The sequence below is a fragment of the Natrix helvetica genome (genome assembly GCF_964273705.1).
Source record: "Natrix helvetica genome assembly, chromosome: 8".
NCBI classification, from domain to species: Eukaryota; Metazoa; Chordata; class Lepidosauria; order Squamata; family Natricidae; genus Natrix; species Natrix helvetica.
In genome coordinates, this window is record NC_138559.1 from 5394190 (window position 1) to 5420214 (window position 26025).

Sequence of the window (26025 nt, forward strand, 5' to 3'; positions counted from 1 at the left end):
TGTGCATAGGTTATGCGCGCTGCAGTTAGTATATGTATAATTAGATAAAGTGTATCTTTCTTAAACCCCTCCGGTATTATGCCTAGAAGAAAAGTTTCTAGTTTAAACATAATTTGTTCTCCCACCATTTGTTCTAACCACGATTGACTCATTTTCCAATATTTTTTTGCCTCATTGCACGTCCACCACATATGATAGAAAGTGTCTGGTGTTTTTTTACACTTCCAACAGTTTGGGGCCAGATTTTTGAACATTTTGGAAAGCTGTGCTGGGGGGAGATGCCATCTGTAGAACATCTTATAAAGATTTTCTTTATACGCCGTAGCCAATGTTAGTTTCTGATTAAGTATCCAAAGTTTTTCCCACTTAGCCAATTCCACATTGTAACCGAAATTTTTCGCCCAGGCGACCATAGTTTCTTTGACATGTTCCTCCTCTAGCTTATATTCCAACAAGAATCTATACAGCACTTTGATCAGTCTATTTTCTGACTGTATCAAAAGTTTATCTAATATTGTGTAGTCTTTGGCAATACCTTCGTTCTTCCTATCCTGTGCATACCTTGATTGTATCTGTAAATAAGACCACCATTCTACTTGTACTCCTAGTGATGTCAATTCTGATCTAGTTTTGAGCTCCCCCTGTCTGTTCAATAATTCTTTATATGTGACGATATTTTCCATATTGATTAAATTTGGGTGTATGTATGCTTCCATCGTAGATAGCCAAATAGGTATTTTGGTATAGTGGTCATGTTTAATTTTGTTCCATATTAGTAACAGAGATTGTCTGATGTAATGTCTACTAAAATATTTGTGTGCAGATCCTTTTTCATACCAGAGAAAGGCATGCCAGCCTGCTTGGAGGTCATGGCCTTCCAATTTGAGTAATATTTTATTTCTCAGCATTATGCATTCCCTTAGCCATGTTAGTATTGCCGCAGTATAATAGAGTTCCCAATCTCGTACGCCAAATCCTCCTTTTTCCTTAGTGTCTTGCATAGCCTTAAGTTTTATTCTTGGTTTTCTTCCCTGCCAAATAAATTTCGAAACCAATTGATTCAAATCCTTGAAGACACCTTTTTCTAATTTAATGGGAATATTCTGAAATAGAAAAAGAAATTTTGGTAATATATTCATTTTTATAACTGTGATCCTACCGATCAGGGACAGTTGTAGGTTTTTCCACCTTTCTAGATCTTTCTTAGTTTTATTAATCAAATTAATATAATTATCTTCTTTGATGGTCACACACCTCGCAGATAGATGTATACCAAGATATTTAACTTTTTTGACAATTTGGATACCCAATTTCTTCGTTAACTCCTCTTTCTCTTTTGATGTCATATTTTTGGTCAGCATTTTGGTCTTCGTCATATTTATCTTTAAACCCGCTATTTTCCCATACTCTGTCAATTCCTCAATGAGTTTCGTACCAGACTTTATAGGATCTTCTAACACAAACACTAGATCGTCCGCGAAGGCCTGTAACTTAAATTGCTCCTTTTTGATTTTTGTCCCTTATCTGTACCTCTTTACGTACATTCCTAGCTAATACTTCTAGGGTTAATATAAACAGCAGGGGGGATAGGGGACAACCTTGTCTTGTACCTTTCTGGATTACAATACTTTGTGTTAATTCATCATTGATTATTACTTTGGCTTTTTGATTTGTATAAATTGCTCTAATCGTGTTTATAAATTTATCCCCACAATCCATGTATTCTAATTGCTGGTGCAAAAATTCCCAGTTGACATTGTCAAATGCCTTTTGAGCATCGAGAAAGATTAGTGCAACCTGTTTTTCATTGTGCACTTCATAATATTCAAGAATATTCAGCATAATTCTCATATTGTTTTTAATTTGTCTTCTGGGGAGGAATCCGTTTTGATCTGTATGGATGAATGATGTAAGGAATTTTTTCAACCATTCTGCTATTATTGAAGCAAAAATTTTGTAATCTGCATTTAGCAGTGAGATTGGTCTGTAGTTTTGTATAAACACCTGGTCTGCGTCCGCCTTAGGTAATAGTACAATATTAGCCTCCATCCATGATAACGGTGTCTTCGCCTCTTTCAACACAGCGTTATAGACTTCCAACAATGTTGGAGCAAGCATATCCTGGAATTCTTTATATATTTCCGCTGGCAACCCATCCGGCCCTGCAGCTTCATTATTCTGTCTTTGTATGGCCTCGATTATCTCTGATGTTTTAATGTCCTCATTGAGCATATCCTTAATCTCCTCTGGTACCTTTGGCAGATCTGACTTTTCCAAGTACTGTAATATTCCTTCCTTTGTATGGTCTCAGTTTTCTCTATATAATTGTTCATAGAACTCTTGGGTAATCCTTTTCTTTTCCTCCAGTTGGTAGCAGATCTCACCTTTTTCATCTTGTAGTTTATTGATCCAATTCTCCTGCTTCTGCTTCCTCAACCTATTGGATAGCCATCGCCCCGGTTTGTTTGCATTCTGAAAGAAGTTTTGTTTTGCTTTTTTATAGATTATGCCAATTTTTCTTTTTCAAATATAGCCAATTCATGTTTAATCAATTCCATATTTCCTTTTATACTTCTGTTCTGCGGTTTCTTTTGAAGTTCAATCTCTAAATTTCTATACCTTTCTTTCAGCTCTCTTATTTTTAGATTCTCAATTTTTTTCTTCCTGGCTGTGGCTGATATTGTGACCCCTCTTATAAATGCCTTAGTTGTATCCCATAAGTGATGTCTACATTCTTTTATTATAATGAACAAAGAGAACAAAACATAGAAGACTTAACTTTGCAAGGACTTTGTCATGTCCCACCAAAGCGATTTCTGAGATCCATCTGCAGTAGACATATCATGGTTGAAGAGCCTGATTTGAATGAAAGTGAATGTCTTCTAAGGAATTGAACCTCAAGTTGGAAATTTTGTGTGATGGACATGGCCATCAGCTCCATGACATAATAGCAGATTAAAATCTATGGTCTCGACCAAATGCAAGGTTGTTTTTTTTAATGGCATTGCTTGTGCAATTGGCATCCAAGAATCTGTGAATAATTTGCAATATTGTCTACATTGCCATAAAAAAGTGCTTAGATGACCAGCATTATCTCACCCTCATTTCCTAGTTGTACCACAATCAATTGCAATGATCTAATCCACATTGATTTTACGAGACAAGATAGGGCACTACACCTAAAGCCATCTCTTTCTATTGGCTCCGACGGAATATGTGCCTACTTTCTAAAAAAGCTCTCCACTGCCTTAGCTGAACCTCTAAGCATCATCTATGAAGTATCTTTTAGAACAGTGTTTCTCAAACTTGGCGACTTTAAGTCCTGTGGACTTCAACTCCCAGAATCCCCCAGCCAGCATAGCTGGCTGGGGAATTCTGGGAGTTGAAGTCCACAGGACTTAAAGTCGCCAAGTTTGAGAAACACTGTTTTAGAACAAGCTCCTTGTCTGACCTTGGGTCATTAGCAACAGTCATACCTTTCTTCAAAGAAGGAGACCCCGGCCTTGCTGAGAATTACAGACCAATCTCCCTTTGCTGTGTCACCTGTAAAGTCATGGAATCCATCATAAACCAACCCTCCACTTAGAGACAAGCAACCTACTCTCTAATACGCAATTTGGTTTCAGGAAAAATTGTCCTGTAATATGCAACTCATCAAAAACATTTGGCAGCATTCTAGGACCAACACTCTTTCTACTTTACATAAACAACCTTTGTGATCATATTATAAGCAGCTGTGTCCTCTTTGCCTAGGATGTAAAACTATATAACACCACAGTCAATTATGCTACTCTACAAAACGACCTAGATTATGTATCTGAATGGTCAAACAATTGGCAACTCCAAATCTCTGCTAACAAATGCTCAGTTCTACCCATTGGCAATAAAAATCAGAACATCAAATACAAGCTGGGCGGAAACAATCTAAAAGATGACCCACACTCTGTCAAAGACCTAGGAGTACTCATTTCGAAAGATCTAAGCTCCAGAGCTCACTGTAACAACACTGCCAAAAAGGCATTCAGAGTTGTCAACCTTATTTTACGTGTTGAAGAAAGAACCCTCAAAAATTCCTCTTTTTATAGGAAACTGGAGAGCAAATTGCAATCAAACAGTGTCGTCAGGAACTCAGCCCCCGCAACCGAGAAAGATGGTGTTTGGAAATACAGATCATGAAACGGTGAGTAACACTGTAAAACACAACTTTCCACAAACATTATAAAAAATAGTCATTTGATATAGCAATTATCACAAAGATCATAATCCTGTTGCACAAATGTTTATTTAGACTTGTACAATGCCAGATGGCACAGCTAACATGATCCGTAGTCTGGAGCACTCTTGTGCGTCACTTGAAAATGAATTATTATCTTAAAATCTAACCTTTCAGATATATGTAAGGCATTAAATACATGCATGTATCAGTTGAAAGAGGAAAACTTTCTGAGCTGGCAAGGTCCCTACATGAATCCTGGGTGATCTTAAAATAACAAGCAAGCTCAGGATCATCAGAAAGCTTAAGGGTGTACCAAAACAAAGCAGTATATTCTGTAGGCCAAGAAATTAATCATATGTCAGATAGAAATACATACAGCATCATTCCAAGTATGTTTATTCTGAAGTAAATTCCAATTTTTATATATTAAAAAAAGGGATTAGAGGGTTGCCTGAGTATCAATCTGTTTGAAGTTAGATCCCTTCATATTTGTCTTTGGAAAATCTTTCTTTTGCTATTTATCTTTAGATCGTCTATAAAATACAGTGTGAGGTCTTGTTGCTTATTGTGTGGTGGAATTTAATAACTAATTCTACAGTGGTTTTTTTCCCTTCAAAATGATGGTAGCTTTAATTAACATACTATTACCTGTATTTCTGTATATATACATTTCTGTATATATACATTTCTGTATATATACATTTGTTGCTGATTCATTTTTGGTAATTCATCTTTAATTATTTTAATCTTGCATTGTATGATTTGCAGAGTCGTATTTTTTAATATATGTATTTTAGGAATACATGGAAATGAAAGTATAACAAAGTGTGCTTAAAATATTCTCTTTAATCTGTATGATAACAGAAAGGATTTGGAACAAGAGTGCTGCTTGCATAGGCTAAGGATGTGAGCAGAGGATTAAAATGATAAAGAGCATGTTCTTGAATGTGTCTCACAATCCTTTGCAAAGTTACACATCCAAGTATTTTGTGTTAGACACTTAACATACAGGCATTCAAGAAAGCCTTTGCTTTAAAGTTGAGTGCCAGGTTTTCCCAAGCTTTTGTGTATTTTCTATGTGTCCTTTTATTTCTTATAGTCTAAATCACCCCAATGTGGTGGCTGCCCGGGATGTTCCGGAAGGGATGCAAAATGTTGCACCCAATGACCTGCCCCTGCTGGCTATGGAATATTGCCAAGGAGGAGATCTTAGGAGGGTGAGTCTTTTGGCAGCTACGTTGTCACATGTCAGAAAGAAATAAAAATACTTTGAACTTTCTAGTGTACACTTAGGGTCGTGGCTGAAACTCTGGAATGGATCTTGAATTATATTTCTCAACCTTTTCAACTTTAAGATCTTTGTTAGAAAAAGAAGTAGACATATTCCACTTTGGCTTCTTCCTAGCACGATGGCTTTGTGCAAAGGGGAAATTAAATTATCAGAAATCATTTGTTGTTATTAATTGCGAAGTCGTGTCCGTCCCATCGTGATCCCATGGACAACGTTCCTCCAGGCCTTCCTGTCCTCTACCATCCCCTGGAGTCTATTTAAGCTCACGCCGACTGCTTCAGTGACTCCATCCAGCCCCCTCATTCTCTGTCATCCCCTTTTTCTTTTGCCCTCAATTGTTCCCAGCATTGGGCTCTTCTCCATGGAGTCCTTCCTTCTCTTTTTAGGTGGCCAAAGTATTTGAGTTTCATCTTCATAACTTTAAAAAAAAACTTTTCTAATTCTTTATAAGCAGGGCCAATATAATGAAATCAGTCTGAAAACTGGTAGTGGCTTGAAGGAGTTAAAATCAATTTCATCATCGTGCATAGCATATAACTTTGTTTTTGTTGTTTTGGCTATTTCTTAAAATGAAAGCAAGTGTCAAAGAATGTGTTACTTTCTGTTTTGGTAAGCAAAACTTTAGCAAAGCAGCATCCAAGAAAGTCCTTTTCAAAGTTCCATCTTCAAAAGGCAGGGCATCTCTAGAACACTTTTTCTTTCTTCAGTTTCAGTTCACTTTTTACGTCACTCAGACAAAAGATTTAATCAGGATGGAAAAATAAACACTAAGCCTTAGCAAGACAACATCTAGAATCCTGCATCCAGTTTTGGTCACCACACTATAAAAAAGATGCAGAGAAGAGCAACCAGGATGATTAGGGGACTGGAGGCTAAAACATGCGATGGACGGTTGCAGGAACTGGGCCTGGCTAGTCTAGTGAAGAGAAGGACCAGGGGAGACAGGATAGCAGTCTTCCAATATTTGAGGGGCTGCCACAGAGAGGAGTGGGAGGGGGGGTATCAAGCTATTTTCCAAGGCACCCGAAGGCCAGACAAGGAATAATGGATGGAAACTGATTAAGGAGAGATTCAACCTGGAGGAATTTTCTGACAGTGAGAACAATCAACCCATGGAACAGAAGTTGTGGGAGTTTCATCCCTGGAGGCTTTCAAGAAGAGATTGGACTGCCATTTGTTAGAAATAGTGTAGGATCTCCTGCTTGAGCAGGGGGTTGGACTAGATGACCTATAAGGTCCCTTCCAACTCTGTTAATCTGTTAAGAAACAAATGAAATTGAGAAATAATAATAATAATAATAATATATTTATTTCTTAGCCGCACCCTCTCCCGAAGGACTCGGGGCGGCGTACAATGAAACATACGAAATAAATATGTGAACAAAACAAACATATAACAAAGACATACACTGAAACATACATAAGGAGGAGGTCGGCTGATAAAAAAACAATTAAAATACAGTATTTAAAACCCCCTAGAAATTAAATATAATTAAAATACCCAGTTAAAAACCCGTCAGGAGCGATATGGTAGATCAAAGTTGAGCCAGGCCAGATGCTTGGAATAGGTGGGTCTTAAGCTTAATACGGAAGGAGCGGAGGTCAGAGGTATTCCTAATATCCGGAGGGAGGTCATTCCACAGGGCTGGGCCCGCCACAGAGAAGGCTCTACTCCTAGGCGCCGCCCCACGACATTGTCTAGCGGACGGCACCTGGAGGAGCCCCTCTCTGTGCGAGCGAATTGGTCGCAGGGATGTATGGGGCAGAATACGATCCCGCAAGTAACTAGAGAAGATTGTGTTGACTACAAACATGCTCTTCCTTTTGAAGTAAAGAATGAGATTCAGGGGTGGGGGGAAGCATCTCTATTTGTTTATTAGGTCAGAACTGGAATATCAGTTAGTTGTGCCAGCATTTAGACCAACAATCTGACGATAGTGTGCAGTAGGTCAATCACAATGTTCCTCTCCAACTGTAAATAAATTCAGAATATCTCATGTTGGTATGATTTGGCTGCATTGCAGTAGGTTGGTAGATTAATTGTGCCAGACCATTTTCCCCTCTCTGAAGTGGAAAATAAATACTGTGAGAAATGTAAAATGTTTCAGTATTTTATTTCTATGGAGACTATCTTATCTCTCAGAAACTTGGAGGGTTCAACTTTCCGCCGAGTGAACTCATCATTCCAAAACTTTTCCCATGGAGACTTTTGTACATTCTGTTCCCTTATAGAAAAAATAATAAACCCTTTATAATAGATAATGTTCTAATCTGCAAAACAAAATGACCAGAGATTGAAGGGTGATGAACAATCTTTTTTTTTTAAAAAAAAATCATCCTTCTCTAAGGAGGTTTGTGGAAAGTGTTACAGAATATGATTTTCCAGGTGTCAAATAAGAGAAATCCATATTTGCTTCATTAAAGCAGGGCTGAGAACTAAACTTCAGTTGTTGCAAAACGAGGCTTCTGTTACAGCAGCGACCCTTCCAACCTTTGGGGCACCAGGAACTGGTTCCATGGAGAAAGATTTTTCTGTGGACCGGAAGAAGCGGGATTTTGCGTGCTCCCTGCATCCCACGGATGGGACTTCTCTGCGTGACCCAGTTGCTGGAATGTAACATCCTGATGCTAGTTCACAGATCAGAGGTTGGGGACCTCTGTTATATAGCATTCAGTTCCTACTTTTACAGATAGTTCTTGACTTGAAACCATTTGTTTAACGGCTGTTCAAAGTTATGACGGTGCTGAAAAAAGTGACTTACGACTGGTCCACACGTTTATGACCATAGCTGGTTACATGATCACAATTTGAGCACTTGACAATGTGTATTTACGACAGTGAATACAGCATCCTGGGATCATGTGATTGCCGTTTGCAACCTTCCCAGCCAAGCTCCTGATAAACACAGTCAACGGGGGAAGCCAGTTTTGCGTAACAACCGCTCGATTTGCTTAACAACCATGGCAAAAAAGGTCATAAAACCAGGCACGTCTCACTTAATGACCTCATCTGAGGTGGCACACTGGTTAGAGTGCAGTACTGCAGGCTACATCTGCTGACTGCCGTCTGCCTGCAATTTAGCAGTTCGAATCTCACTAGGCTCAAGGTTGACGCAGCCTTCCATCCTTCCAAGATGGGTAAAATGAGGATCCAGATTGTTGGGGGAAAGAGGCTGACTCCGTAAACCGCTTAGAGAGGGCTGCAAAGCACTGTGAAGCGGTATATGTCTAAGTGCTATTGCTATCCCTTAGTGAGAGAAGCCTCAGTCCTAATTGTGGTTGTAAATCAGGGATATCCTGTTGTATCATCGCAGTTCCATACACATTGCTACCTGCCAGACTGATGACATCAAAATCCCTCCCTCTATTATATTGTTTTATAAAGTCTGTTCTACCCCATTCTTCTCTGGAATCCAATACTTATTTCATCTTTAAGATATCTATGATTTTAGGTATAGAAGACCACAAATATATCCTGCTTTGAGAATCTTTACAGTGTAGAAGAGCTGTACTGCTGGGCCTGGTGTACCCAAAGTTGTTTTTCCAAAAGACAACTGCATTTTAAAGCACCTTTGGGACAACCATGGCCTGGATGGTTGAGAATCTCTACAGACATTTAGACTTGATATAGCTCTGAAAGTCAGTTCTGGAAGTGTTATCTGTTAGCTGACAGTCTCCCCTTGTAGAACTAAATGATAGATTCATGGAAAACTCGTGTAAAAATAAACTATTTTCTCGTTCTTCCTTGTAATCCATAGCATCTGAACCAGTTTGAGAATTGCTGTGGCCTGCGTGAGAAAGAAATTCTCATTTTATTATCAGACATTGGTAAGTATCGGATATTGTGGGCCAAATCTAAAGGTAAGGAATCCCAAGAAATGGATTAAAGATAGCAGAATGAGGCTGAAACAGTTCCAGGTTTGGCCATATTCCAGTAAAGGCCTGCTAGATGAGCCTCTGGAGGCAACCACGTGCATTAAGTATTTATTACAATTGCTTTTATGCTGTCAGTTCAACACCATCAGTTGAGCAAATTTGAAATCTGTTTTTTGTGCTTCCTTTTCAGTTTATTAGGATCCAAGCTCACAGTTGGAATCATGCTTAAAAATGAAGGCAAATATATTTGTCCCAGAATTATGTTGCAGGATCCAATCTAGGTCACTCACTGGGGCCAGAGGTTTAGTCTTCCGAGCTCTAGGACTGGAGCCCATCTCTACTGGAATGTGTGCTTTCTGCTATTCTATGCCTTTATGTGGTGTATGTTTTTATGTAGTGCCTGGTTGAGTGTGGCTTCCTATTGGTTGATGTTTTGGTATATTGATGTTGATGGTTGGCTATTGACTGTTGTTTCCTTGTGCTGCCAAGTCCTCGGCTCCTAAGTACCTGTTAAGCTGGTGGTAAATCAGCCCTCCTGTTGACTGATAAGGGGCTCGTTTCCCAGGCATCAATCATTTCTCTAGCTATCTTTGTCCCTGCTCAGACCAACAATCTCAGCAGCTGCAAAATGGAATATGTGTCCTTGTTCATTGCAATGTGAGGTTACCAAGGAGTTTGGCTCTCCTTGTCTGACTGCACGCTTGTGTTCTTCATCTGTCCTACATAGTTCCAGGGGCGATCCATGTAGGGGATCTGGTAGATTACATTGGAAGTATCTCCCTCCTCCAAGCGATCTTTGCAATGCATGATTCGTCCTGGGAAATCTAAACCTCTGTCCCCAGTGAACGACCTAGATTAGGTCCTGGAATCATGCTTCCCCATAGCCGTCTTTCCTCAAAAACCTAAGCATACCCAGATACTTCAGATTTTCCATGGAAGGCATAGTTTTCATTCCTCTGACTCACCTTTTCTGAACCCATTTCAGTTCATTGGGAAACACAGTGGAGTGTTTGTTTAATATGATGGACTGCGTTGATTGTGATTTCCCCCCCCCCCTCAATATTAGCTTCAGCCCTGCGTTACCTTCATGAGAACAGAATCATTCACCGAGACCTGAAACCAGAAAACATAGTTTTGCAACAAGGTGAAGAGAGGGTGAGTAGGATTCCTCTGGTACGTTTCCTCATTCCTCATAAGGTGCAGGTTAGACCTAGTTCTTCTCTTCTGTCAAATGTATGCCATATAGGGAGAAGGCTGGGGATGGCTTTCATTCACTCTCAGAGATTGACCTCACATATTTAATTAAAAAGAAGAAGGAAATAGAGGTAGTTACGTTCGCTTCGTTGCTTAATTAACTACCATATTTTTCAGAGTATAAGACGCACCTTAGTTTTTGGGGAGAGGAATAGGGAAAAGAAATTCTGCCTACTGGGTATTCATCTAGCTAGCCTTCTTAGTCTGGTCAGCTTCAGCACATAAGTTTGCTGGTTTTGAGCATGCACATGCTTTTTATTCCCTGCTTGGGGATAAAAAACAGCTTCTAAAGCACAGCTGATTGTTGGAGAGAGAAGCAATGAGAAAAGGAGGCAAAGCACGGAAGATCGTTTCACTCGCTAGCGCCTCATTAGGGCTGAAAAACAGCTTCGAAAAAGCTACATTCGGAATATAAGATGTACCCAAATTTTCAGCCTCTTTTTTTGGGGGGGGGGATATGTCTTATACTCCGAAAAATACGGTAATTCACAGTTTCTCAACCTCAAACAAGTTTAAGATAGGTGGACTTCGACTCCCAAAATTCCCCAGTCAGGGTTGCTGGCTGGGGAATTTGGGAGTTGAAGTCCACACATTTCTGGATGGCTGGGGAATTTGGGAGTTGAAGCCCATGTATCTGGGTACCATAAACATTTAAACATAAATATTTTCAGGGATGCTGTCTTTGAGTTGTGTACAAAGGGCTTAGGAGTCCTTTTCCACTTATTCAATTCTTGGCTTGTTGCACAGTGTCTTTTGCATGGTGCATGGTGCATAGTGCTTTATGGTGAGGCACTGAAACAGAAAGCCTTTGGAAGATATACTGGATGGAGAGCCTGCTTTTCAGTGTTAGTAGGCATGCTGTTTTTTTGCAGATTTCCCCCCCCAAATTCAACCATGCTGTGCATCACTTCTGTGTCCCTGTGTCGTTCCCCCCCCCCCTCCTGTAGCAGGAAAAGCCTAGGATTTTAGACAAATCTGTGATCTTGCCAGGGTCATTTAATTGTATCTTTCCAGGAAATGGTTGTTTTAAATAATTGACACACCACTTCCCATTTAGAATTTACAGTAAAACACAGTTGTATTTATAGAAGATATTGGTTCTAATTTATTGAACTACAATTGTCTGTGTCTATTCTGAATTATAAAACATGGTTTACCAATCATACTAGCTGATTTTACACATGTTAAATAATAATCTAGCATCTTTGGGCTTAGAAGGTTGAGTGAACCCAAGACAATCAATTGCATTTCTCTCCCCCAGCATTCTTAGCATGCTCATATGTGTCATCATTGTGCTTTTTTTTAGTTAATACATAAGATCATTGACTTGGGCTATGCCAAAGAGCTGGATCAAGGCAGCCTTTGCACATCCTTCGTTGGGACTTTGCAGTATTTGGTAAGCATTCTTTTCGAGTAAGCCGTGGGGCTTTCGGAATTGTACGATGAGATTTCACATATTAAGAACAGAAGGTAAAAGAGCGTTGGGGTGCAGTGGTTAGAATGCGGTACTGCAGGCTACTTCTGCTGACTGCAAGTAGTTTGATAGTTTGATTCTGACTGGTTCAAGGTTGGCTCAGCCTTCCATCCTTCTTAGGTCAGTCAAATGAAAAGTCTAAGGCCTAGTGCTAGAAGTAAAGGAGTCCCTGATTTTGCTCCGCTAGTCGTTGCTGTCTGTAGGGGGCGCTGCTCATCCCCATTTCAAGGCCATTGAGCTAGAGCTGTGTAAAGATGTTTTCCCGGTCATATGACCAGCATGAGGTCACGGAGCATTGTTGGTATCTATTTATCTACTTGCATTTGCTTGCTTTTGAATGAGATTGGCAGGAGCTGGGGCGAGTACAGGAGCTCATCCTATCTCATGGTGTACGGGTCTTGGACCTAGGCTGCAGGCTTTCCAGCCGACAAGCCCAGTGTCTTAGCTGCTGAGCTACTGCCCTGCCCTGAAGAACATAAGAAGCATATTGAATTTGAGATGAACAGGTTGCCAGGATGATATTGTGGGAAAGCATCTCAGTTATAACATGTCCGTCTTCCTGACAGAGACCAGTCTAATTTTTCACTGTATACAGTACTGTCTGGTCTGTAGTGAGTTTGTCTCATAGGTAATAAACATGAACAGAGCTCTCCCAACTCCACCTCCTCTTCCTCTGTAGATTTATCTTACCATTTTTCCAATTCATTCTAATCTAATAAACATCACGGTACCTTATAGTGGTAAATTCTGTGACTGTTGTATCAAAGATTATTTCCTTTGGTGAGTTCTCACCCATCCATTGTTTGGGCTTTGTAGGGGAAGGAAGTGACAGTTTCAAGAGTTCTCCCTTTTAAAGAAGATTCGGTGGATAGAGGAATGTACCCTAATTGAAAATAAGTCCTATTCAAATACTTGATTCTGTTTTATGTGTAGACAAGTGTGGGGTTGCATTGGTAGACAGCTTTCTGTTTTTACTGTTCTAGGCTCCAGAGCTGCTAGAACAACAGAAATACACAGTCACGGTGGATTACTGGAGTTTTGGTACGCTGGCTTTTGAGTGCATAACCGGTTTCCGACCTTTCCTTCCCAGCTGGCAACCAGTACAATGGTAATTCAGACATCTTGTAACTTGGAGAAGCTATTTCAGATAGCTCTGGATTTACGATCACTTGCTTAACAGCCATTTTAAATTACAATGGACCAAAAACAAATGTTTTATGGCCCGTGAAGCACTTCTGGCTATTGTGGAAGGTCATGCCATACACAGAGGCAGACCATCCCATGATCGCGTTTTGGACGCTTGGCAACCGACTCACCTGTATGTCTGGTTGCAGTGTCCCCTGGTCTTTCTGACAAAATAAACTTTCTGACAAAAAACACCTATTCGGAAGAATGGGTTTCTGTCTTTTCCGGAATATAAGACGCACCAAGGTTTTGAAGAGCAAATTTTAAAAAACTGTTTTTGCACCCTGCAGACTTCCCAAAAATGGGCCCGTTTTTTGTCAAAAAAAAAGGGCGTGGATAGCCTTTAGGAGGCTTATAGAGTGCTCCTAGGGGCTGGGTGGGCAAAATTGAGCAAAAAACAGCCCCCTTTTTGCTCATTTCTGCCCTCCCCAGCCCCCAGGTGGTCCCTGAAAGCCTCCATAAGGCTCTGCATGGCCATTTTGGTGAAGGGGGCGGGGTTTCAGGAGGCAAAAAAATGCTGCATTCAGTGTATAAGATGCGCCCAGATTTTCAGCCTCTTTTTTGAGAGAAAAAAGTGTGTCTTATACTCCAAAAATATGGTAACAATTGCCACCAAAGATTTAAAATTGTGTCCAGTCACACGGGTTCCTCGACTTACGACCATCACTTGTGACTGGAAGCTGCATCGTTATAATGGTCGTAGGTTGAGGACTGTGTAAGAGAGTGGTATGGTACAATGGTTGCAATGGTGCTAGATTAGAATCAGGTTGAAATCTGACCACTTTGGCTCAGTGGCTCCCTTTCATCCCAGCTATTGCACAGACGGACTGTTCTGCAAAGAAATTGGGAGCAGGGATGTTAAATATTTGCTCTTGGGAGGAAAGTAGGATATAAATGGTGTTCTGAATACCTTTGAAAACCCAACTCTTTCCCCACGCCTTGATTTGGAGTTGCTGCTGAGCCTTTGATAGGTCATTTCTTGCCTGTTTTGGCTGTTTCCTTCTAGGTGTCCGAGATTGGTATCTTTTATTCTAGCTCTTAAAATATAAGTTGCCCAGAATCATTTGCAGTTTGTTTGCTTGCTTATTAATGTCAGAAGCATCATGATTAAAATAAATCACATTATATGATGTAAAATTTAAAATATAAAATACAAGATTGAAATGTGTACAAGTAACTGTATTTTTCAGAATATAAGACGCACCTTTTTCCATCAAAAAAGAGGCTGAAAATCTGGGTGTGTCTTATACACTGAATACAGCATTTTGTGCCTCCAGAAACCCCGCCCCCTTCACCAAAATGGCTGTGCATAGCTTTTAGGAGGCTTTCAGAGAGCTCCTGGGGGCTGGGGAGGGCAGAAATGAGCAAGAAATGGGCTCTCAGAAGCACCCTACAAGCCACCTAAAAGCTATTCACGTCCTTTTTTCAGGGGGGGGGGGACGGGCCCGTTTTTGTGAAAAACGGGCTGTTTTGAGAAGGTCTGCACAGTGCAAAAACTTTTTTTTTCAATTTGCCTCTTCACAATCTTGGTGCGTCTTTTATTCCGGTGCGTCTTATACTGCGAAATTACGGTAAGCTGCCCAGACTCGTTTGCAGTTTGTTTGCTTGTTTATTCATGTCAGAAGCATCATGATTAAAATAAAGCACATTATATGATGGAAAATTTAAAATATAAAATACAAGATGGAAATGTGTACAAGTTAAATAAACCTTGCCCAGAAACTAGCAACGTGCACACAGCCATTGAGATGAATGCTGTTGATATCAAGTAGAATAGATTCGAGTTCATAAAAAGTTTTTGACACAATAAATTTCTTAGCTTTTATTAAAGGAGCAGACCTATGCTGGACTAAAATCCCTTAACATACAGAGCTCCCTCTATTCTCTTAGGCATGCAAAGGTCCGACAGAAGAGTGAGCTGGATATTGTTGTTTTTGAAGATTTGTCTGGAGAAGTGAAATTTTCTAACAAACTGCCCTATCCTAACAATCTAAATAGGTAAGGAGTTATATGAGGATCAAAGAATTCAGTTCAATTCCCCCTACCCCTCAGCCTCTTCAGTAGTGATCTTCCTTCCCACTTTTGCTAATCCGTGTTCATAGTGTTTTGGCTGATAGGCTGGAGAAATGGCTACAGATGATGCTGAAATGGCACCCACGTCAGAGAGGTACTCATCCCATGTATGGCACCAATGGCTGTTTCAAGGCTTTGGATGATATCCTGAATGTAAAGGTAGGTTCTGCCCAGGTGAAAGAGGTAGGGTGACATTTAGGAAGGGGTGTGATAACAGTATAACACTGGAGCAGTTTTGGAAGTCTGTGTGATTTAATGTATTTTATTGGACATCCTACTTTGTTGAGATTCTTTTGGCATATTGTTTCATAAATAGAAATGATGTGGAAATGACGTTGTGGAGCACTGAGAGGGTATAATGCAAAGTTACATAATATAAAAAGATGTTACATAATATAAAAAGATGTGGAGACTCTAGAAAGAGTGCAGAGAAGAGCAACAAAGAGGATTAGAGGACTGGAGGCTAAAACATGAAGAATGGTTGCAGGAACTGGACAGGGCTAGTCTAGTGAAGAGAAGGACCAGGGGAGACATGATAGCAGTGTTCCAGTATTTGAGGGGCTGCCCCAGAGAGGAGGAGGGTCAAGATATTCTCCAAAGCAACTGAGGGCAAAATGAGAAGCAATGGGTGGAAACTAATCAAGGAGAGAAGGAACTTAGAACTAAGGAGAAACTTCCTGACAGTTAGACCCATTAATCAGTGGAACAGCTTGCCTCCAGAAGTTGTGAATGCGCCAACACTGGAAGTTTTTAAGAAGAGATTGAATAACTGTTTGTCTGAAGTGGTGTAGGGTTTCCTGCCTGAGCAGGGGGTTGGACTTGAAGACCTCCAAGGTCCCTTCCCACTCTTGTTATTCTATTCTATCCTAATGCTCTCCTGGTCACTTAGATTGCAAAATCTCAGAGGACCTTTGTCTAGGGTTATGGATATTGTAGTTCACAAATATCTACAATTGGGAAAGGATTTTTTTTTTAAGTTTAAAAATGTTAGATGCTATTTAAGGTCTTCAAACAATATAGTGTTGGAATAGGTGTCCAAAGTATATTTAACATATTAACCAGATAAAAAACAGAACAAGGAAAGTGTTATTTTCATTTAATTGAGCCAGGTTTTTTTTCTTTTTTTAAAGGAAGTTTTTTGACTCCTGATTATTGATGTGATTACAGGTAGTTCATAACTTATAACAGTTCATTTAGTGACCATTCAAAGTTCCAACGGCCCTGAAAAAAGTGACTTAGGACTGTATTTCACACTTATGACCATTGCAGCATCTGGGTGGTCATGTGATCAAAATTCAGACACTTGGCAACTGTGTTTATGACAATCACAGTGTGCCAGAGTCATGTGATCCCCTTTTACGACCTTTTGACAAGCCAGATTCAGTGAACAACCCTGTTACTATGTTAACAACTGCAGTGATTCACTTAACCACTGTGTCAAGAAAGGTCATCAAATGGGGCAACAGTCACTTGACAATTGTTATGCTTGGCAACATACATTTTGGGCTCAATTGTGGTCATAATTAGGAGACTAGAGGCTAAAACATAGGAAGAACGGTGGCAGAAACTGGGTAGGTCTATTTTAATGGAAAGAAGGACCAGGGGAGACATGATAGCAGTCTTCCAGTATCCCAGGGGCTGCCCAAACAGCCCCCCCCCCCCCCCGAGGCCCTCCGGAGGCTTCAGGGACCTTCAGGAGGCTTCCCTGAAGCTTCCGGAGGGCTTAAACTCATCCTACGAGCAAACTGGAAGTCCATTCCCGAACCTCCGGTTTGCCCATAGGGCCGTTTTTTGTGCTCCGGAGGCTTCAGGGAAGCTCCTGAAGCCTCCAGAGGGCTTCTGGGTTGGGGGGAGGCTCTTTTCACCCTACCCAGGCTCCTATAAAGCTTCCGGAGCCTGGGGAGGGTGAAAAATGGCTTTAAAAACGTGCCCTGACAAATGGCTCTGCGTGCCACCTGTGGCACGCATGCCATAGGTTCACCATGCCGAGTATAGGGCTTTCTGCCTAGGCAGGGGGTTGGACTAGAAGACCTCCAAGGTCCCTTCCAACTCTGCTATTGTATATTATTGTATAAGGACTACCTACTTTAATGTGAGACTCAATGGCCAGAAGAGGGAAAGACCTTTTAGCAACAGCATCTTTGTTGCTTTGTTTATTTGCATTTCTGTTGCTTTATTATGGCTATTTCTTTTTTCCAGCTAGTCCATATCCTAAACATGGTAACGGGTTCAACGCATGTGTATCCTCTAGCAGAGGGAGAGACTTTGCAGAGCATAAAGATTAAAATCGAGGCAGACACTGGTATTCCAGAGCAGAATCAAGAATTGTTACAGGAAGGAGGATTAGTGTTATTTCCTGAGAAACTTGATGTTCAGTATCTGACTGACATAAAGGTGAGTCTGTAATATTTTCACTAAGTGGCACTCAGTGCATTATGGCTGATGCAGAGACAATTTCAAGTATCATTTCTTCTGATTAAAAGCCTTTAATTAGTAGGTAGAGACACAGTGGCTCAGTGGCTAAGACACAGCTTGTTGATCAGAAAGGTTGGCAGTTCGGCGGTTCGAATCCCTAACGCCGTGTAATGGAGTGAGCTCCCGTTACTTGTCCCAGCTTCTGCTAACCTAGCAGTTTGAAAGCACGTAAAAAATGCAAGTAGAAAAACAGGGACCACCTTTGGTGGGAAGGTAACAGTGTTCTGTGCACCTTCGGCGTTTAGTCAGCCACTTTACAATGGAGATGTCTTTGGACAGCCCTGGCTCTTCGGCTTTGAAACGGAGATGAGCACCGCCCCCTAGAGTTGGGAATGACTAGCACATATGTGTGAGGGAACCCTTACCTTTACCTTAATTAGTAGATGGATGTATTCTTCAAACTAAATCATTTTCTACATTTCTTAATTCATTTTCTGAAGTGGAAAAGAGAGTATTCTTACAGTTGTTTAGTGACAGTTGTTTAGTGATAAAGCAGCCTTGCTGTAATTTCACAAAATTTAATTTAGATTCTATGTCCTTAGGCTAATCAGTTGGCCCATTGAAGGGGAAATTGTTATAAAAGACTGTATCCTAACATCAGCTCTACTGAGACATGCTTCTGAACCATACGGCAGCTAAAAGTATAGTAGCAAAGCCAATGTAACATATAATTCTGCCTTTCAAAAGTATTGATGTTTAAAGCTGGGGAAGAGATTGCTGGGGAAAGATTCCGCTAAAGGAAATACTTGAAAATTATCAATAATTTTCAATTGCATAAAATAGGAAAAATTGGGATGGAAGATGACTACTGAAGAAATTATCTGTGTCTCCCTTGACTCTCAAGGCAGGATCTTGGATATGATCAGGGAAACTTTTCATTGATATCAAGTTACATCTGCCAAGTTTTGAAGTGCACTTTTGCTGTTGCAAACATTATCGCTTCTCAGCTTGCCAACAAACCAGGGGGTAGGGAAGGGGGAGATGGAATGTAGGCTCCAGACATCCAAAAAGTCAGCCATGAGAACCAAGGACACTTTGGCAGGTGTTTGCCGGAGCCAAAGACTTTTTCTCATAACAATACAATGAATGGTGACCTGGTCTAATAGGGAGAGGGAGAATCTATACTTTAATTAAGTGGGATTACGCAGGAATTAGTTAGATCTGGTTTTACCCTCATCTGTGCCGAAATGATGTACTCAATAAAGTTTTGCATTTCAAAAATGTGAATTGGAGTAACATGAATGATAGCTAGTTAATTTTGTTCCTACTGTTATTGTGGATTAAAATGGAAAATGGGTAAGAATTGAAACACTAAAGAGGAGATGTATAATATAATGAGGATTACATAAACTTGATAAATGTGATAGAGATTATTAACAAGGTTAGCGTAAACTGGATTAATATAAATGGAAACCTAGTTAAATTTGTTCATATATAACAGAAATGTTCAGATAGAACAAGAAAGGTATAAATGAAGGTAGAGATAAAGATGAGGAATTAGGCATTTTTGGAATATATATGTTTGAACAACATAATAAGGATTACTTATGTTTGAGAAATGTGATAGAGATTACCGTATTTTTCGCCCTATAAGACGCACTTTTTTACTCCAAAAAAGAGGGTAAAAATCTGAGTGCGTCTTATTAGCCGAATGTAGCCACCTGGGTCCACTCTTCCCTCTAAGGCCGTGATGGCGAACAAGCAGCACACAGAGGCATTTCTGAGGGCACGCGAGGCATTGCCCTGTCAGCTCCAGTGCGCATGCACCCGCTGGCCAGCTGATTTTGGATAGTTTTTTTAAAATCTCCGGATGATTCCCTGAAGCCTCCAAAGGGCGAAAAACAGCCCAATGCAAAGAGAGCTGCCGGAACGGGGAAAGACAAGCGGCAAGGAAAGAGGCTTCTTTCACTCGTGCTGGCTGCTCTGTTCCCCACTCCCCCCTGCTACTAAAAAGGATCCTGCCCGATCGTAGAATCCACAGGGAAATGAGAGAGCTCCCAGAAGGGGGGGGGGGGAAGACAAGCGGCAAGGAAAGAGGCTTCTTTCACTCGTGCTGGCTGCTCTGTTCCCCCCTCCCCCTGCTACTAAAAAGGATCCTGCCCGATCGTAGAATCCACAGGGAAATGAGAGAGCTGCCAGCAAGGGGAGGGGGGGGGGGACAAGCGGCAAGGAAAGAAGAAAAGAGGCTTCTTTCATTCAACGTGGCTGCTGTTGCCCTTTTCTCCATTTCAGTGCTAGGGCATCGAGGTTGCCCCACCCACCATCGCCCAGGTCCTCGCTTCTCCCAAACATTTCTTTGCCTACCTGATTTCCAGCTCCATCGCGTTTCTTGCCATCGTGTGCAGAGAAACAAAGTTTGTGGGACTAAAAAAAAACTTCAATCAATTACAACTTGGAATTGGAATTGATTGATTGAAAGGAGGTTTTTTTAGTCCCACAAACTTTGTTTTCCTGCATGCTTCAATGCCAGAGTTCCTGACCCAACATTTTGGTTACTAAGCAGGAGCATTGTTAAGTGATACTATATAACACTTTTAATTAAGCGGGTACCTTGAATAAACATAACTTTTGAGTTTCAAATAATACTGATTTTGTTGTTGTCTTAGGTGACATCTGTGAAAAAAATTCAGGTGCTGCTCAGGCATAAAAATGTGACGCTCAAATAATATACTTTTCTGCTCACACTGAAAAAAATTAGAGGGAACATTGCCTGGATCATCTAAAAATGGGGGACATAAAATTGTTCTTAAACTGCTGTTAACTTTATACAGTTGATATAAAATATTTTACTACAGTATTTGGTTCAGAATCTTTTTTTTCTAGATTTTCCTCCTTTAAAATTGGGTGCGTCTTATATTCCGGAGCGTCTTATAGGGCGAAAAATACGGTATTAACAATGTTAGCGTAAACTGGATCAATATAAATGGAAAGTTAAATTTGTTCATACATAATAGAGAAATGTTTAGATAGAACAAGAAAGATATAGATGAAGGTGGAGATAAAGATGAGGATTTTTTGAATATATATGAACAATATAATAAGGATTACTTATGTTTGAGAAATGTGATAGAGATTATTAATATCGTTATTGTGGATTAATATGAATTATACCCAGAACCAACTGTTCGCATACAATATGAATGTCTAATTTTAAAAAAATACTAAAAAATAAATTTAAATAAATAAAGTTTTGCATTCCAAGATTGGATCGTCTCGGCTGTGCTTGCTTTAGTTGGGTTCGTCAGTCAGAACGTTGTCAGCATCATTCAAATGAAATGATTTTTTTTCTTCCAGCTTAATGACGCCACTGTTGCTGACACCAACATTTTCTTCCTGTTTGATGGCCGAAAAGTCGCCTATGAGTCTCAGATCTCCCCACGGCCCCATCCAGAAAGCATAAACTACATCCGTAAGAATCTGGAATGGGAAGAAACTTTCTTATTTCTTTGCATGAGAGGCTGCAGGAAAGAGCTTTTGTAGCTAGATATCAGTGACGTGCGGTGAGGTTATGGCTGGTGAGGCTGGTGACGTCATCAGGAAGGTGGGGAATGGGACCACGTGTTCTGGAGGCTGAGGCTGCCTCAGTCTCCAGCACACGTGATCCCATTCCCCGCCTTCCTGAGCGTGCTCCGCCGGCTCGCGCTCCGCAGTCCTCAAAAGGAACTGGGGAACGACGAGAACCTTCCTGCCTCTGCTGGACTTTGCGCGCTCCTCGCGACTGCAATAGACGTCCAGAAGTGGCAGGGGCTGTTGGACTGGAAGCCTAAACCCCATTAGCCACAAAAGCCGCTTCTGGACGTATATTGCAGTCGCGAGGAGCGCGCGAAGTCCAGCAGAGGCAGGAAGGTTCTCGTCGTTCCCCGGTCGCTTTCGTGGCTTCGTCATCCGGGAGCGCCAACAACATTTCTGCCTCCGCAGCTCCCGGGCGCGGACAGACGGAGGTAGCCAGAGTGGCGCCAAGGCAGTCCGGCGGGCAAGCGACCGAGGATCAGGCTGTGTGATCCTCCATTGCTCGCTCGCTCGCTCTTTCGTCCGCCCAGACCGCCTCGGCGTCGCTCTGGCTACCTCCGTCCATCCGCGCCCGGGAGCTGCGGAGGCAGAAATGTTGTCGGCGCTCCCGGATGACGAAGCCACGAAAGCGACCGGGGAACGACGAGAACCTTCCTGCCTCTGCTGGACTTCGCGCGCTCCTCGCGACTGCAATATAGGTCCAGAAGCGGCTTTTGTGGCTAATGGGGTTTAGGCTTCCAGTCCAACAGCCCCTGCCACTTCTGGACGTCTATTGCAGTCGCGAGGAGCGCGCAAAGTACAGCAGAGGCAGGAACGTTATTGGCGCTTCCGAGAACCCTCCTGCCTCCGCCGGTTGCCCAGCTGGCACCTCCCTCCGCGCGCACCTCCTCCTCCCTCCTCTTCCTCTTCACTCCCCAAAAGCTCTTCTCCTTACCGGAACTTAGCAAGAGCCGTGTAAAAGGGATGGGACGAAATATATATTATTATTATATACTATGATTTCATGAAGAGAGGTGAGGCTCTGCCTCCCCTGCCTCCCCTGACCGCACGTCCCTGCTAGATATATAGTAGTCCTCGACTTACAACCGTAATTGAGCCCAACATTCCTGTGGCTAAGTGAGAAATGTGTTAAGTGAGTTTTGTCCCACTTTACCACCTTTCATGCCAGACTTAAGTGAATCATTGCAGTTAAGTTAATAACACAGTTAGGAAGTGAATCTGCCTTCCCCACTGACTTTGCTTGTTGCAAAAAAGTGATCACATGACCCCGGGACATTGCAACTGTCATAAGTACATGCCAGTTGCCGAGCATCCAAATTTTGATCCTGTGACTGTGGGGGTGCTGCAATGGTTGTAAAACAGTCCTAAGCCACTTTTTTTCACTGCCGTTGAAATTTCAAATGGTCATTAAATGAATGGTTATTAAGTTGAGGACTACCTGTAGTCTGAAAAGATACTCCCAAATTCCTGATTTTTAGCTGCCAAAACCAGCTCCCCCCCCCCCGCCCCCAGTAAATTTTTACCTGTGGCTGCTCTTTCAGTTCTGTTTAAATAGTACAAATTACCTTAGCTGTTTTACAGATTCTTTTTACTCTTTGTGCAATTTTAAGCTGTCTTTAGAATTAGGTACCAGTGTTTATGTCTGCAATGGGATTCCACTTTCCCAAGCCTAGAGCTAAACCAAACTCCTGATACCTCATCTTCATTATATAAAAATGTATAGATTGCTTCAGTTTAAAAAGGTATAGGAAGAGCCAAAGGCAGTCACGTGACCATAGCTTCTCACACTTGGTTAGGGCAACTGTGACTTGCATGGTGTACTCAGACCAGCAAAAGAATTAACCTTCGTAGTAAGAACGATGTTTCCTTTTGCATCATGAACAAGTTGGTTTTGTAACATCTATAGCAGGGGTGAAATTCAGCAGGTTCTGACAGGTTCTGGAGAACCGGTAGCAGAAATTTTGAGTACTTCAGAAAACCAGCAAATACCACCTCTGGCTGGCCCCAGAGCAGGTTGGGAATGGGGATTTTGCAGTATCCTTCCCCTGCCATGCCACGCCCACAGAACCGGTGGTAAAAACATTTGAATTTCACCACTGATGTACAGGTCAAGCCACTAGTTTTCTAGTATTCTTTACTTGACATGATTTATTTGGCTTTTGCTCATCGTGAGAAGGGACAAAATATTTTACCCGCAAATGGAATCCGGCTAGGAATATTCAAGCTTTCTTCCCCAGGTTTGTGAGAGCGTGACAAAACATTGCCCAGACGCAGGGGTTCGTCTGTGCAGTCACAACAGTTAGTAGTTTGCTTCAGAAAGTTGGCTTAGTGGTTAAAGACGCTGAGCTTGTCAGCTGGAAAGCTGACAGCCCAGGTTTGAAACCCAAGTGCTTTGCAACGGGTGAGCTCCCGCTAATTGCTCCACCTCCTACTCACCTCAAAGTTCGAAAGCATGCAAATATGACTGGATAAATAAGTATCCATTCAGTGGGAAAGTCACAGCATTCAGTGCACTGGCATATAATCATGATGGCCACATGACCACGGAAGCATCTTCGGACAACACTGGCTCCCTCGAAGCGAAAATGAGTACCGCCTCCTGGAGTCGGACACGACTGGGCAGGGGAAACCTTGACCTTTTCAGATAGGTAGTAGAGTTACCACAATTCCAATTGCTGCACTGAGCTGTACGCCAGTTGGCAAGTCGGGCGACATCGCTTTGTAGTAGAGACATTCTCAGTTGAGGCTTTGGTTGGATAGAATTTGACACAGTGTCCAGTTAATTAGGCGATCTAAACCTCTAATATATCACAGGTCTTTTCCTAGGAACTAGTGTGAGCTTGTTGATCAACTGTTGATTGTTTTTGTGCCTGCCAATCCCCATCTCTCCGTCGGGTCATTCTTAGCGATGAGCTATTTCTTCCTCAGTTCAAGACCCCAAAAGGAACTTCAGCTTCTTGCAGCTGCGCAAAGTCTGGGGTCAGGTGTGGCATGCCATCCGAAGCCTGAACGAGGACTTCAATCAGCTTCAGAAGGGTCAGCGAGCAGCAATGTACGTATCACAGAAAAGGGGCCATTCTGAACTCAGCACCATCCTATAGCTAACCCCATCCCCCCAATTCCTTATCCACTGTGCCGCCTTAAAAACTTGGGCTATGTAAGTCAGGAGTGCCCAACTCCCGGACTGTGGCCCACTACTGGGCCTGGAGCGATTCGGAACCGAGCCGTGGAAGTGGCGGCTGAGTGCATCCCGGCTTGCGTGAGCAGTGGGCAAGTGTGTGCGTGTGTGTGCTCCATTTGCGTGAGTGGCGGTTGCATGTGCCTGCAGCTCATGCAAATGTAGCTTAACATGCACATGTGCCCGCCAATGGCATGGAACTATTACACACACACACACACACACACACACACACACACACACAGCTGCATTGCATTTTACTTATAGTTTGAATGTCTCTGTTAATAATAATAATTTTAAAAAGGTTCCTCCCTCCCCCCCCCAGTGCAGGGCAGGGTCTGTTGAGTCTCTGCAGAGGGTGACTCTCTTTCTCCCTCCTCCCCCTTACCACCCCCCGGCTTCATAGGCGGAACCTGCTGCGTCACAACAGCACTCTTTCCAGGATGAAGAATGCGATGGCCTCGCTCTCCCAGCAGCTGAAGGCAAAGTTGGACTTCTTCAAAACCAGCATCCAGATTGATCTGGAGAAATACAACGAGCAAATTGAATTTGGAATCAGTGAGTTTCTTTCTCTTTGATAAGATGTCAGCAGTGGAGTTTGGAGTTTTTTTCTTTAGTTCTGATTTGTTTCAGGGCCAAATAATAGCAATAACAACAACAACAACAACAACAACAACAACAACAATGCAACAAGAAGCAGCATGAGCTGGGTTAAGGTATCTGTCTGTCTGTCTGTTTATTTATCCTGGTTATTTCTGGTGGGATTGGAAGTTAGAATAAGCTATTCTTGCCAAAAAAGCAAGTTTCAAAGGAGGGAAACAAGCCTCTTAGAATTTGCATCCTGGACCTGCCGTAGCAGGTACAAAATCTACAGTACTTTTTGAATGGTATTTCTACTGGTTTGATTCCCTTCTAAATACAAACTATCTTCTCATGTCCAAATGTCTAGCTGGGCACATGATCTCAGATTGCCTAAATGAAATCTATGTATTCCCCATCAGGGTATCGACATTTTAAAGTTTTTTATGATACCCAAATGAAACAGCCCAAATAGGGATTTTATTAATTTAGAAACGGGCACATGTTTCTTTTGAAATCAAACTGAAAATCATAGCAGTGTTTCTTTTTACAGCTTCTGAGAAACTGCTACTTGCTTGGAAGGAGATGGAGCAGACCGTTGAGCTTCGTGGAAGAGTAAGTTGTAATTCACTTAAAATCAGATTTGCTACCATAGAACAAATGTTTTCCCCTGCTCCTGTATTGGCTGGCTGAGGTCACTAAAGGAAGAACCCTGGTTTGTTGAACACGTCAAGATGAGTGGGCCTGCATATAACATTAATGAACAAACCACAATATTGCTGAGTTCGGTGTGTGAACCGTGTCATTGTTCCGTACAAGAGTTCTGTATTCCTCTGCTTCTGTGGCAAATAGGCTGAGACCAGAGGGGGTATTTAGTCGGTTCAGACCGGTTCGCTCGAACCCCTAGTGGAAAT

At 41.8% G+C, this 26025-nt stretch overlaps 1 protein-coding gene across 1 annotated transcript in view; it reads left to right on the forward strand.

Annotated features, from left to right (window-relative positions):
• The window catches only part of IKBKB (inhibitor of nuclear factor kappa B kinase subunit beta), a 46117-nt gene that overhangs the window by 8490 nt on the left and 11602 nt on the right, over nt 1–26025 (forward strand). The window contains exons 2-14 of the mRNA XM_081960758.1: nt 4086–4180; nt 5316–5433; nt 9266–9335; nt 10450–10538; nt 11944–12033; nt 13095–13219; nt 15187–15294; nt 15399–15528; nt 17569–17763; nt 21139–21253; nt 24283–24406; nt 24939–25090; nt 25665–25726. Of these exons, the coding sequence (XP_081816884.1) occupies nt 4086–4180; nt 5316–5433; nt 9266–9335; nt 10450–10538; nt 11944–12033; nt 13095–13219; nt 15187–15294; nt 15399–15528; nt 17569–17763; nt 21139–21253; nt 24283–24406; nt 24939–25090; nt 25665–25726 (1473 nt within the window). The remainder of the gene's footprint in view (nt 1–4085; nt 4181–5315; nt 5434–9265; nt 9336–10449; nt 10539–11943; nt 12034–13094; nt 13220–15186; nt 15295–15398; nt 15529–17568; nt 17764–21138; nt 21254–24282; nt 24407–24938; nt 25091–25664; nt 25727–26025) is intronic.